Below are 15,443 nucleotides of genomic sequence, written 5' to 3'. Positions count from 1 at the left end.
GGAGAAAAAGGAGAATGGATTAACAAATTGGTTGTTATGAAGTATTCATGGGGATGTAAGGTATAGCGTAAAGAGTATAATCAGTAATATTGTAATAACTATGGTGTCAGAGGTCTACTAGATTTACAGGGTGATAGATGGGATTTGGGGTAGGGAGAAAAAGATGAAGGGATTAAGAAATACAAATTGCTAGTTACAAAATAGTCATGGGGATGTAAAATAAAGCATAGGGAATATAGTCAATAATATGGTAATAACTGTATAGTGCCAGGTGGGTACTAGACTAGTCAGGGAAATCACTTCTTAAATTATATAAATTTCTAACCATTATGCTGTACACCTGAAATTATATAAAATAATGTTGAATGTAAACTGTAATTCAGAAGGTTAAAAAGAGGGGAAAAGGGTAAAGGGAATAACAGATTCAAATCTCCAGGTATAAAACAAGTCATGGGGATGTAATGTACAGCATAGAGAATATGGTCAGTAATGTATGTGTGTATATGATCAGTGTGATACGGTGTTAGATGGTTGCTGGACTTAACGGTGATCACTTCTTTAGGTATATAAATGTTGAATAACTATGGTGTACACATGAAGCTAATACAATATTGTATGTTAGCTATATTTTAATAAAAATCTTTTAAAATGAAAGTATTAAAAAATGAAAAATATATAGAAACACAAAACAAATGAACAAACAAAGCAAAACAGACACGGACTCATAGATACAGAGAACAAGCTGATGGTTACCAGAGGGAAGGAGTTGGGAGGCAGGTGAAACAGCTGAAGGGAAATAAAAGACACAAACTTCCAGTAATAAATAAATCATGGGGATGTAATGTATAGCACAGGGAATCTAGTCAACAATATGATGACTTTGTACGGTGACAGAGGATTATTAGACTTACCAGGGTGATCACATTGTAAGATATATAAATGTCAAATCATTATGTTGTATACCTGAAGCTAATGTAATGTGTGTTAACTGTAAATTAATAAAAATAAATAATTAAAAATCAACCATATATTTTACCTCATTCATATTCTTAAAAATTACATCACAGTTTATGAAAAATTATAAACATTAGAAAAGTACAGAAAACAGTATTACACCTCTGTAACTGAGATTAAACAGATTCTGTTTTCCATATTTGCTTCAGATTTTTTTTTTTATTTTCGCTAAAGTCTGTAACCCTTTCCTTTCCCCCCCTTTCCCGATATTACCACTATCTTTTTAACATTTTTTTATTTTTTACATTAGTTTCAGGTGTACAAAACAACATAATGTTCAGACATTTACACCCCTTACAAAATGATAACCTCCCCCAAGTCTACTACCCTTCTGATATAATTTATTTATATATATAATATAAAGCTTATAAATTTGCAAATGCAATGAAAATGTAAAACTACTATCATTTTTTAAAATTTATTTATTAGTTTCAGGTGCACAAGACAAAGTAATACTTAGACTTTGATCATTTATATCCCTCACACTGTGTGCACCCCCCTCCCCCATCCACTATCCCTCTGACGTCGCACACAGCCATTACATTTCCACTGTCTCTATTCCTAATGCTGTACTCCACTTCTTGTAAGTATATACATATATATATACATATATATGTATATATATATATATACATATATAATTATAGTTGACATTCATTATTGTTCAGCTTCAGCTTCAGGTGTACAGTGCAGTTATCAGGCATCTACATCATCCCTGAGGTGGTCTCCCTAATGGGACAAGTATCCATCGGATACCCTACAAAATCTTAATAACATTATTGATTACATTCCCCAAATTGATTTTCAAAACCCCATGGCCTTCTTGTGGTTACCAACTGTTTTTTAATCCCCTCACCTTCCCCCTTTTCCCCACCCCCCCTCCCATCTAGCAACCCTCAGTTTTTCCTCTATGTCTCCAAAACTGTTTCTGATTAGTTCATTCACTTATTCTTTTCTTTAGATTCCACATATAAGTGAGATCATGTGGTATTTGTCTTTCTCTGTCTGACTTATTTCACTTAACATAATGTTCTTTAGGTCCATCCATGTTGTTGCAAATGGTAAGATTTCTTTCTTCTTTATGGCTGCGTAATACCCCATTGTATAAATGTACCACCGTTTCTTAATCCAGTCATCTACCGAAGGGCATTTCGGTTGTTTCCATGTCTTGGCTATTGTGTATAAGGCTGCAATAAACATAGGAGTGCATAAAGATTTTTGAATTAGAGTAAAACTACTATCTTAATGTTATTTTCTCTTTCCATTCTCTTGAAAGTTTCACATTTTCACTGCATTTGCAAATTTATAAGCTTTATACTACGTATATAAATAAATTATATATGTGTATAGAAAATGTACTTGTGTTTAAAACCTTTCTGTAAATGGTATAATACCATTAAGGATCCTTTTACAGTTTTTTTCTCATTTAATATTCTCTTTCATTCACGCTGGTACAAGGAAATTTAATTCTCTCACTTAACATCTGTCTGGTATTCCTCTATGAAGAAACAATTTATTACATAGATGTTCAGACATCTAGGAGACATTTAAATTATGTCTTGTATCTTGTTTAAGGAGATAGAGAAGTTTATTCATCCATTCCGTCAGAGAGATAGTTGTTTCTATTTTTTTGCTATTACAAGCAATAATAATACATATTTAATAAATATCTTTGTTCAAGTCTCCTATGCACGTGTTCATGAGTTTTCCAGTGGAATTGCTGAGAGCAATGGATCTTTTATTGGGTCTTGCAAAGCCCTCTAAATACTGGTAATATTTTTTGACAGAAGCATATGAGAGTTCCCATTTCTTCAAATCTTTCCTTCCACTTGGGATTGTCAGATTTTTAATCGTTGCCAGTTTATTGGGTATAAAATTGTATCTTGATTTATTTTTCATTATCCTGAATAGAACTGAGATTGAGCATTTTAATGGCTGTGTAGGTTTCTTCTTTGTTGAATTGCCTGTTCATATCATTTACCTACTTATATTTCAGATTGTTTCATGATATCTTACCGAATTGTTGGAGTTTAAATCATATTTTCTGGATGTTAATTCTTTCTTGGCCCATGTTGTGTCTTGCATTTTCATTTGTTATCCCATGTTTAGTCATGTAGAAGTTTTACATTTTGACATAAATTTATTAGTTACAAATGGTGATCCCGCCTCAATTTAGCTACCTCCAGTGACTAGAAACTTTTGCTTTTTGTGTTTTATTTAGGAAACTAAAGTTAAGATATAGACGATTTCCAGCACCTTACAGCCCCCCTCTTCCTAGTTTTGACTCCCTTTTCTTCCCCCAGTGTTAATCATTTTCTTAACAATTATGATATTCAGTGCCATGCTTTTCTTTATAGTTTTACCTCCATCTCCTATATTTTCTTTAAATGTTTTACCATTTTGTTTTTCACATTAGGTTTTTAGTCGGTCTGGAATTATTTTTGTGTGTGGGTATAATGTGAGGTAGTAATCTAATTTTGTCTTTTTCGAAATAGTTAGCCAATTGCCCCAGGACTGTTTATTTAATAGTCCATTCTTTCCTAACAAGCTAATACTATCACCTCTAACATACCAAGTTTTTGGAAACTTTTTTCTATCCCACTGGTCTACTTAATTGGTTTTTGTCCTCATACCATACTGCTTTAATTTCTGTAGCTTTTTACTGAACCAACATTTGGTATGTCAAGTCACTTTCTGTATTTTTCTTCAAAATTGCATTGATTATTTCTGGCTAATTGTTCTTCCAAACTGAGACTAGTTTGTCGAATATCATCAAAAACCCTGTTGAGATTTTGATTGAAATTTTATTGAATGTGTACATTAACTTACAGAAAAGTGCCTTCAATATATACATATATCAATATATATTGATATATCTCCATTTACTTAGGTGTTCTTTTGTGTACTGAAACTAGGTTTTCTAATTTTCTCCAAAAAGATCTTGCACATCTTTTGTTAATCTCTAGCCATCTTATCATTGCTTTTATTTGTTATAGCAAATGCTATCTTTTTATAATTACATTTGTAGATTGTTAGATGGCTTGTAAAGAGATCCGACTGATATTTATGTATACATCCAGCAATCTTAATGAATTGTTCACTTTATTAATTGTAAAAGTTTGTCTTTAGATATTCTTGAATTTTTAAAATGTGGCCAACCATATCATCTGTGATTATTCCATCTTTGTTTTGTCATTTCTAATTCTTACTGGAATTCTTTTATTTACTTATCTTGTTTGGGACCTCTATTACTAGGTTGAATAGAATGAGTGGTGGTGATATGGGCAAACTTGTCTTGTCCTTGGGTTTAAAGTGATATTTCCTAAAACTTTATCTTTTATGTTTGTTGTAGATTTTGGTAGATAGGTACTATTTATAATGTTAAAGAAGTTCCCTTCTAGTCTTAGTTTGCTAAGAGCTTTTAATGCTATTCAGCATTAAATGTTATTTGTACTTCTAGCTTCCTTTGAAAAGATGAAAATAATGAGCTTTTAATGAAAAATTAACATTTCTATATTCTGTGAATTTTTTTGGTTGCAGGTACTTATAGAGAGTGAGCAAATGAGAAAAGAAGCTGACGACTCAGGTCCACTCACTGAATTAGAACACTGGAAACGCGTGTCAGCCAAATTCAATTATATCATTGAACAGATTAAAGGGCCAAGTTGTAAGGCTGTCATAAATGTGCTTAATGTTGCACACTCCAAACTGTTAAAGGTAAAAGGCCTTGTTTTTTGAAGTTTGGTATGCTTCAGAACTACCAACTAGAGAATCACCCTTCTTGAACTGCTTCTTGCTTCATGTACTGAAATCATGTATTTAAAAGTGTTAAACTTTGAATAAAGCTTTCTCATATACTAAAATTATTTCCAGAAATGGGAAAGGAACTTGTATAGAAATGAAAATTTAGTTCTTAATATTTCTCACACCAATTTTGACAATACCACTGTGGAGTGATTATTATTTATTTTTAAATTGTTTTTGAAATTGTAAATCAATAGAAGCTCATTGAGTTCAAGAATGACATAGAAATTCAAAAGCCAAAATGCCCTCTCATCATGTATCCCATCCCCACTATTCCACCTCCTTTCTTAGAGGTCATGTTTGTTAACAGAGTGGCTTGATTCTTTCCAGGTCCTTTTCTCTTTTCTTTATTCTTCCTTTAAAAAAAAAAAAAAAAATATATATATATTTTATATATGTATAAATATATATACATATAAAGTATATAAAAGTATATATATGTATACACACACTCGTATATATATGTGTATATACATATATAATATTTATATTTTATTTAATATGTTAAATTTTAAAAACATTTATTATACATATATAAAACAAGTAATGCATGAATACTTTTTTTGGTAAAAGATTTAAGTGGTACAGGTAAAACAAGTCTCTAGTTATCATACACCCTCCCACCCCTTAACTCTTGTTCCTAAATGATAAACACCTAGAGACAACCACAGCTCTCTATTTGTGTTTTTAAAAAATGCATCTTATGTAGCATTTATATGAGTACACTAAATAGACATGAAATTGCAATTTTGTGTTTCTAATTTTTTTATTATATAAATAGTTTGATGCTATATTATTCTTCAACTTCCTTCCCCAATAGCATATCTTAGAGAGTTATGGCTGTTAGACTGAGCTGTTAGTTTTCCAAAATGTTAATGTACCAGGTTTTATATAATCATTTTCCTGTTTGTAGACAGATTGTTTTCTTTCAAAACTTATTATCAGTTAATTTTTTTTCTTTTTGCCAATTGGGCATCTGGGAAATGGCTTGTTGTATTTGCCTCTCCTTATTAATATGAAGTTGTTCATCTTTAAAAGTTTATTGGCTATTTGCATTTCTTCTGTGAATTGGCTGTTTATATCTTTCCTCCATTTAAAAAAATCCAGATGTTAGTACTGATTCTACAAGTTCTCTATCACTGTAGCTGTTAATCATTTGTTATATATGTTGAATGATGCAATCCACCAGGTTCCTCAGGCATCTGTACACATTCTTGCTGGACATGAAAAGTTCACTCTGCTGATAGGAATATTTTCATGGAATAATGTTCTGTTTTAATAACTTGACCCATCTTGAAGATCCAGAATAATGTAATGTCACAAATAGCTAACCTAAAAAAGTCACTCCAGGTAGAAGCAGATTCAGTTTAAGCCTACAGACAGGATGTTCATTACAAACGGAATGAATCTTCAGCTTCAGTAAAATAATCTAAGGTGTTTATAATAACTGTAAGTCTTAAATAATATTAAAAAAATACGTAAATCATCTTTAAGTATCTACTATTTTATATATGTAAGATTCGGGAAGATAGCTTGCATTCCTTTTTTATTTTTAAAGCATATTTTTCCAGGACTCATCACCTCCAAGTCAAGTAGTTGTTTCAATCTAGTTGGGGAGGGCGCAGCTCACAGTGGCCCATGTGGGGATCGAACCCGTAAACTTGTTTAGAGCACCGCACTCTAACCAACTGAGCTAACCAGCCACCCCACAGCTTGCATTTCTTGACTAAACTTTAGTACACTGATATATTTCAATGTTTCATAGAATTCTTATACTTTTTTTTTAGAATTGGCGTGATTTGGATGCAAGAATCACAGACACAGCGAATGAATCAAAAGATAATGTCAGATATTTGTACACTCTAGAAAAAGTATGTCACCCTCTCTATAACTATGATCTTGTAAGTATGCTTTTAAAAGTGTAGTTTAAAAAACTACTGCATTTAAAAATAATATGTGTGTATTGGGTAAAACTTATACTAAAGAAAAGTTATTTAAAAGATATATTTTCCTATTACATATCCGTAATGAATTCACACTTTAAATGAATTAAATATTTGTTATTTTAACCCACATTTAAATATATAGCATCATAACTATGTGTTTATTTGTTAAACAAGACAAATATATTAGTTTCTCACAAATGATGTTCCAGCACTTCTGTTGTATGTTATTCTTTAGAAGCAAGTCAGGAAGGTCAGTGCACACTCGGGAAGGGGATTATACAAGAGTGTAAATACCATGAAGTAGATATCACTGGGTGCCATCTGAGAGGTGGCCTATCTACCGTGGTAGATATTTCCCACTTTCCAGATTAGGAAACCAAGACGCATGATGAGATAGTGACTTTGCTAGCATCACTCAGCTAATCCGTGATGCAGGACAGGATCCATTTCTAGTTTCTCACCTGCTTTTCTCATAATATTTCTATAGAATTCCTTTAAAGAATATATTAGCACTTTCATTTGCTTTTATTTTTCTAAAGTGTATTTGTTTTTAATTCACAAATTATCTGGCATTACATGATGTTTCATATGAAATATGAAAATTAAAGAAAACCCTTTATCCTTTCTTTAGATAGAGGGGAAGTCAAGGAAACTAGTATTTGTTGATAACTTAGAGCAGTTGGATTTTTAACGATGTCCACAGTCTTGAGAACGCTGGCCATCTGATATAGGCATTTCCATATATTTTCATTCTGTATTCATGACAATCCTCATCTTGAAGATGAGGAAACAGAAACTTGAGTATTTCTGCAACTATAAGTGATGAGACTGAACCCAGCCCTCTTTGGCATTATGGATTGTATTTTTTCCCACTTTACTATGCTGCCTCTTCAAGGTATTCTGTAAATTAAAATGCTCTCAAAGTAACATATTAGTGTCTGTTCACATATTCATCATTCTCCATTCTAATTTTTGAAGAGATAGTCAAATCTTCCACATACCTGGCACCACTGACCATACGGCATGGCTAAGCAACCTTTTTGGGGTAGGGTAAATGCTGGTTTCATCCTTGAGGCAGGGAAAGGGGAAGAGTTTATGTCCCATATCACTTAGGTTTGGATAAGAGGGATGTGTAGGGGTAGTTCATACCCTCCCATGAGGGCACTGGTAGCCAAGGAGTTTAATGTGAGTGGGAAGGGAAAGGTGCGGGGTTAAGAGTCCTGGGCAGGTGTGGTTCTTACTACCACGTGGGAAAACATCATCCAATCATCCATCAGGAAGCACCACGAGAGAGGATGGAAACACTTCTCAGAAACAGTCTTTTAATTGCTTCCATAAAGAGATGATGTCCTTTAATCTATTTACAACTTATTGTTGTTCACAAAGAAGAATTATGTCTTTCTTAAACCTCACTCTCTGTTCACTTCTACCCCTAGTACCAGCAACTGGACTTCTGTTGGGAACCTTTTTAAAATCTGTTTCACATAAGAACATTTTATATCACTTCTTAGATGTTTCTGTGTATATGACCATGAGTAAGAAAACCAAAATTATAGAAAAATATGACTGGGTTGGCTTACTCTAGCTCAATGACTCGATTCCCCAGCTTTATAACATGTGCAATTAAAATGTATGTCTAAGAAAAATTAGAATTATCACATGTCACAAGCATTTGGGGCTACTCACAAGAAGCAAATATTAAATACACATATACCTAAAGCCTACTCTAGGAGGACTACTTACAAGTAGCTCTCGTAAAAAGTAACAGATGAAGTGAACATAGCAAAATGCTAACATTTGTCAAATCTGGCGATGGGCATAGGTAGTCATTATACTATTCTCTTCACTTTTCTATATATTCAAAGCTTTTCATTATAAAAAGTAAACTTGAAAGAAAGATACAGTGCTTTTTATTATTATCAAGACCTCTAAATTTTAAGGTATACGAATTTCAATTTCTTGGTTCAAAAGACTTGCTTAAATTCACATAATTTTATATCTTTTAGTTCTGGTAGTTTTTTCATCCTAATAATTTACAAAACTTTGTTCCGTTGTTCTAGCCATAGATGTACATGATTATTATTATTATTACTACTACTGTTATTTTATTGTTACTGAGCTTTTTACATGCTCTGATGTAGGAACGTTTCAAACATTATCTTTAGAAATTAGAGAAGTACTAGTATTGAGTCATGTAATTGCTTCCCCCTTATACACCCACTATTTCTGTAGTTTCACAAACTCTTTTTTTCTTGTTTTCTTTATTCTTATGAAAAGCAAACAGTAATTGCTGTTTAGTTTGTAACTGTCATTTGAGCAGGAAAAGTGCAGAGGACCCATACTTCCATTTCTGGATAAATTTTATGAGTTTTATGTTTAATGTTTAATTTTAGCATCCTGGTTTTACACTTCAGACATATATACTATTATATATTTTACATATAAAATGTCTGAATACTGTTTATAGATAGATTAGAACTGTGCATTCAAGGAGCTACTATTATAAATAATGATGTTTAAAATTCAGATGAAGGGTGTTTTCCTGATGAAATCATTTGATGCTATCCCTGAGCCTTCTTCATTGGAGTTAGGGGTACTTTGTAGACTTGCCTTATTGGGGAAGGGACTCCTTTTGGGCACATTTTTATTAGAATCTTTTGATAGCATATGTAATATGAATTCTGATATACAAGGTTCACTATGAAGTAATGATGTTAATTCCCGTAAGCCACATACAATTGATACAATTATGTCATAGTTGTACCTCATACCTAGGACATAAAAGAGTAGCACATGAATCAGTAGTTATTCTTCCTGGTTTTATTTATTCCATCACCATTTAAAAATCTTGTATGTATTTTATATTGTCCTAACAATTAAAAGGCATGCTCATTGAGGGCAGGAATACCGTTGCACTTACCTGTTCTTCCATCGTGATTTGCATCATGGTTGAAGCAGGGTACCAAAATCTCAGGCACATAAGTGTGGTTAGGTTACAGCTGTGGGACCAGGTACTGGACCTTGGACAAGGTACTTATGTTCCCTGCCTTTCTATTTGCTTATGTGCAAAATGGGAATAATGGTAATGTTTTGAGTTTTATAAATCATTGTGGATGTGACTTGACACGATCTTAGATTATTAGTTCTTTCCTTGGTTTTCTTTTTGGTACCGTTGGTGTGAATTCAGACTGCAGTGAATGAATACCAGCTTGTGGTACAAATTCTCGGGAATTTATTTTCCCTCTCTCCCCAAGGAGTGGGATTGGGACATTTAAGTTTTGTTCCTGTCTTTTTCTCCATGGCACCTTTATTTCATGCTTACCTTTACAGAGGGAGTGTAGCCCCATTGGTGGCTTAGTTTGGAGTGAGATGCCTCATTTTGGGCTTTTTCCCCCCTTTTGCAGTATCTTGTAAAATAACGGTACAGTCTTGCAATCAGTGACGTCTTAGCTCTGATGAAATCAAACCTACCTTAAATGTTAGCATACATTAAGATAACATGTGAAGCTCTTGGCCTATTGCTGGGTGCATCATAATGTATACATTCAGTATACATTAACGATTGTTTTGTATCTGTTTGCACTTGATCTGCATGGCTCTATGTCGTTCTACTTGTTTAACTAGTTTGTGTGCAGCTCTTCCTCTCTCTCACGACCTCCTCAGGAATCGGTTCTTTGTGTCTGGGTTTTGCCCAGTGTTCTAGAACCTAGTGGCACTTAGTAGGTTTGCTGAGAAGTGAATCAAGTTGACTAAGTAGAAATGAGTTCTAGGCTAATCTCTGTTTTTAACTAGCTTTCTGACCATAAATAAGTCACTTTATCCCTGAAGATACCAGTTTCTTCATCTTTAAAAGAGCAGCTTGAACTAACCCTTAAAAATCACTTTCACCTCTAAATTTTATTTTTAAATAAACTTGTAAGCAGCAGTAGTACCGAATTCTCTTCACCCAGTTTCTCCTGTTAACACCTTTGCCAAAACTGATATCCTTTTTCTGTTCTCGGATCCAGTCGAGATTACATCATTGCATGTGGTAAAATTTTGACTTTAAGATTAAAATGTTATACTATTTTATGTAAGTTTGGAGTTTTGAATACTGTAGGATATTGGTCATTAAACCTGTAAACATATGATAAAATTCATTTAATGTATTTCAATTTTAGGTTTCCATGGCACATGGAATACAAAATTTGATTAACGCCATCAGAATGATTCACAGTGTGTCAAGGTATTATAATACCTCAGAGAGGATAACCTCATTGTTTATCAAGGTAAGTTTTTGAGGGAAGAAGTCACACATGTAACTCTGAAAAAGTTGACAGTGTTTTCCCTCTGAGCCAGAAAGAGAAATGGGAAGTTTGGGTGCCTCTCAGAGTTCTGGATTTTAATACTTCCAGTGGACAAGAAAAGAAAGGTTTTGACTGAGGTCCATTGTACATAATTGAAGGGCTACTTTTCTTCTTGTCAGAGGTAAGCCCCCAGGCTTTTGGTTTAAATGTAGCTGGTGTCTTTATAATTTATTCATCCCAGATAGTTTTGCTCAAGAGCTAAGAATTGTGCCTACTCTTAACAATTCTTCGTTAGCTACTCCCACCAGCACTGTAGTTTGTGCAGAATCTCTACGTGTTGTGCCAAATGGTTATTTTAAATTGAAAAATAATCCAAGAAACATACAAATTGAATTTCTTTGTAAATGATGCAAACAGAACATAAGTGTATAAAATAACAATCACATTTCAAGTTTTTTCTAAAAAAAAAAAATCAAAGGATAGATTTAATCATTATCTGTGTCCTAAACAAGGCAAGGACCTTAGGATTCTTCCCTGTCACTTGTCTCCCTCCTTCCTATTTATATCCCACATTGAGATTTCTAGTTCCATATTATTGTTAATATTTTTTCAACATTATGAATCAACAAGTATTCAGACTGAAATCTAAGTAGTGTTAATTTCTTTGATCACTTCTGTTTTGTGATTTCCACATCTTCCTCTGTCTTGGATTCATTACTTCTTTTGCTGAAAAAACTTCAAATGGTTCTTTCAGAGAGGATCTGTGTGTGGTGAACTTCCTGAATTCCCACATGTCTGAAAATAGCTTCATTTTGTCCTGTCACTCAAATATTAGTTTGACTGGGATTCTAAGTTCAAAGTAATTTTCTCCTGGAACTTTGAAGATATTGTTGTCTACCATCCAGTATTGCTGATGAGAAATTTGATGCTTATCTGATTGTTTTTCCTTTATAGAAAATCAGTTTTATTCTCTGAGGAAGCTTTTAGGATTTTTTTTTTCATGCTTGAACTTCTAAAATTTCAAAATGATGTGGTTCTTTTCACATTTATCTTGTTCTATACTTGCTAGGTTGTTTCAACCCAAAGACTTTCGTCTCTCTTCATTCCTGGAAATTACTTATTTTGCCTTGGATTATTCCTTATCTACCTGTTCAGTTTGTTCTCACCCCTTGAACCTAACTTTCATTTCTCTTAATTATTTTTTTTCGTCCATCTTTGTCCTTTGACCATTTTTTTTCTTTTATTTATTTTAAAGTGTGTTTTTCCGGGACCCATCAGCTCCAAGTCAAGTCGTTTTTTCAATTTAGTAGTAGAGGGCGCAGCTCACAGTGGCCCATGTGGAGATCGAACCGGCAACCTTGTTGTTAAGAGCACTGCGCTCTAACCAACTGAGCTAACTGGCCACCCCTGTCCTTTGACTTTTAAGCTCACTCATTTGTTCTTCATTTATGTCCCAATTGCAGGTCAGTCCATCAATAGATTTAAAAAATTTTGACAATAAAAATGTCAATTTCCAAGTTCTCTGTTTTTCATGGTGTAAAATCCTCTCATATCTTTCTGAGGAATTAATTTAGTTAATAAAAGATGTTTTAAAAGATTTTACATACATCTTTTCTGTATTTCCGAATCTTTGTTGAGTTCAGTGCCTCTCTTACTATGTTTGTTTTCTTCAGTTGCTTAGTGATTCTTGGTTGTTTGGCCATCTTTATATTGGAGACTGCTAATTTGCCACCCTGTTCTGTTTCTTGTAGTCTGTCTCTTGTGGGAGAGGGGTGTGACTTACATTAGGTGGGGAGTGTGAATAGCATTTTATCTGATATGTCCTCCTGGTGTGCAGTAGCTACCATGGGCACAACCACACCTCTCCAGTTCACACTGATATTTGTTCTTTCAGCATATGTCACTTTTGCCTGCTGTACAAGTTGCTCCAAATTCAGTGTGCAGGGTTATAACTAAGGGTCCCCCCACATTGTCTCCCATCTTGAAAATCTCCCATAACTGTTCTGTCTTCACAATAACCTTCTCCAGAATTGGGTTCTGGTTTTCTCTAGTCTTTATTTTTCTTCCTGTAGATTTGAATCCAACTCATGTGCTTTCCATATTTTAGGAATTCTCCAAAATTTCTGTGTGTCAGCCTGCCTGCTCTCTTGATCTAACCTCTGAACCCTTCAAATAGCTATCTTGACTTTTTTCATTACTAGGGTGGGATTGTAAGAGGTGATTAACTTTATATTTAGTTTTCATGTTGAAGGATGGTGAAGCATTACACTTCAACTGGATCAAGATCTAATTAGAGGAGAAATAGACGAGTGGAAAATATTGTTGACTTTGAAATTTGTGGTCCCAGTTATGTTGACTTAAATACTGTAGGTAAATGTGACTGGGTTTTTTTGTTGTTTGTTGTGACTGGAATATGTATTTCTTTCTGTTTAATCTACTATAATTAATTCATTTTATAAGTTTACTATTTATCATTTTTATGCTTGTGATTTAAAAAAATTAGAATGATTTTGGACTTACATTTATTTTAGGTAACAAATCAAATGGTGACAGCATGTAAAGCCTATATTACTGATGGAGGAATTAACCATGTATGGGATCAGGAAACACCACTTGTACTAAAGAAAATTCAGGTTTGTAGAAGTATTTTTATTTTCATAAAGTAAAGCTTTTATCATCTGGCCCAATTTTGTTTACATTGTACATTCACAAAGCATGTTAATTTTGATAAAACATTGTACAGAGTAGCATGAGAATATAAAAAGGACTTCATTAAAATTATCTACTTCCCTTTGTATTTAGTGCTCCTTTTAGGGTGTAATTGAATCCTCATCTTCTCCCTGGCTACCTTTATCAGACACCTCTTGTGTGCTTTTTTGTATACTCTGGCCCCCACCTTTCATTCTAGCCCCTGTTAATTTCATTTTCATGCCTTTTTGCGTTGGCTAGGACTGCCCTACATCCTGAAATAGACATGGTGACAGTTGGCATCTAATTTTGATTTCTTTTGAGAGATAATGTTTCTAATATTGCCCAGTTTAGTCTGAGGTTTTCATAGATTTTTAATACATTGATGATTAGATTAAGGCAATTTTATTCCTAGTTTTAGTACTAGGTGATATTTTTTTAAAGTTATGAATGAGTTTTGAAAAAAATTTTTCTGCATATGTGTTTTGAAATGCTTATAAGAATTTTATTCTCAATCTGTTAATGTGATGGATGACATTTTTAGGTTTTCTAAAATGAAACAATCCTAATGTCCACAGGATAAACTCAACTTTGTCATGGTATAGTATCTCTTTGTATTTTATTTAATTTTTTCCCCTTTTACCCTCACCCCCATCTCCGAGTCAAGCCGTGTTTCTCAGTGTAATTGCGGAGGACGCAGCTCCCTGGCCCATGTTGGTATTATGATTATTACGCTCTACCCACCTGAGCTCATGCTGGCCGCCGGCTGCTCAGGCCGCACATGGCAGCTTACAGTGGCCGCTCACAGCTGCCCAGCTCCAGGTCGAGTGGTTGTTCTCAATCTAGCTGTAGAGGGCGCAGCTTAATGGCCCATGTGGGAATCCAACCAGTGACCTTGGTGTTAGGAGCACAATGCTCCAACCACCTGAGCCACCCAGTCGCCCCCTAGTATCTCATTTTAAACACTCAAATTCAGTTTGCTACAATTTTGTTTAGGATTTTTTGCAACTATATTGATGTAATTTTCCTTTCTCAGACTGTCCTTGTCAGTGTTTTGGCACTAAGGTATCAGAATGAGTAGGGGTGGAGGAAGAGAAGGAAGTATTCCCCCCTATTCTATTCTAAGTTTGTAGAAAATTAAGTGACATGTTTTTTCGAAAGTCTGAAAGAAATGACAACAGCAGGAAGGCTCCATCTGGAAGTGGTCATTGGCTGTCTTTGTGTGCTCGTGGAGCCAAGGCATGAGGCTGGGACTGGGAGGTAGAGCCAAAAAGGATGCCCACTTCCCTCCACCCAGGACATGAACTACTGCTCTCACAGGGCTGGCCCTGAGGACCGCCATCTCCATCCTCTGACCTCTGGCACTCTGGAGGATAGAATTGTCAGAGGAAACAGAAGATGAAGAATTGCAGTTAGGATAGTGTCTATTGCTGAAAACATCTCATTCCAATGAAAACAATGGAAGAACCAGGACCATTATGCAGTGCTTGGAGTTGGCCACGTAAGATACAAAGTGACACAGAGTCAGGTCAGTGCAGTTCCTAAAGCAGTGGTTTTAAAACATCACCAAAAGCAGCTGGTGAACTAATGTATGAAGGAGATAGTGACTACCCCACTTGCATAACTAAAACTTACAGGATGTCTGATGCAGTGTAAAAGGAGAATTTAACAGTGCAGATCTTACTTCTGATAGCTCAGTTCCTTC

The 15,443-nt window shown here is 34.3% G+C and overlaps 1 protein-coding gene across 1 annotated transcript in view; it reads left to right on the top strand.

Moving 5' to 3' along the window:
- DNAH8 (dynein axonemal heavy chain 8) overlaps positions 1-15,443 on the top strand; it is a gene marked incomplete at both ends in the record, with an annotated part of 336,864 nt that overhangs the window by 8,066 nt on the left and 313,355 nt on the right. The window contains 4 exons of the mRNA XM_081042394.1: positions 4,555-4,731; positions 6,606-6,719; positions 10,925-11,032; positions 13,582-13,683. Of these exons, the coding sequence (XP_080898520.1) occupies positions 4,555-4,731; positions 6,606-6,719; positions 10,925-11,032; positions 13,582-13,683 (501 nt within the window). The remainder of the gene's footprint in view (positions 1-4,554; positions 4,732-6,605; positions 6,720-10,924; positions 11,033-13,581; positions 13,684-15,443) is intronic.

This window comes from Rhinolophus hipposideros (assembly GCF_964194185.1).
Source record: "Rhinolophus hipposideros genome assembly, chromosome: 3".
Lineage (NCBI taxonomy): Eukaryota > Metazoa > Chordata > Mammalia > Chiroptera > Rhinolophidae > Rhinolophus > Rhinolophus hipposideros.
The sequence above is the reverse complement of the archived record's forward strand: the minus strand, read 5'-3'. Positions and strand labels throughout refer to the sequence as shown.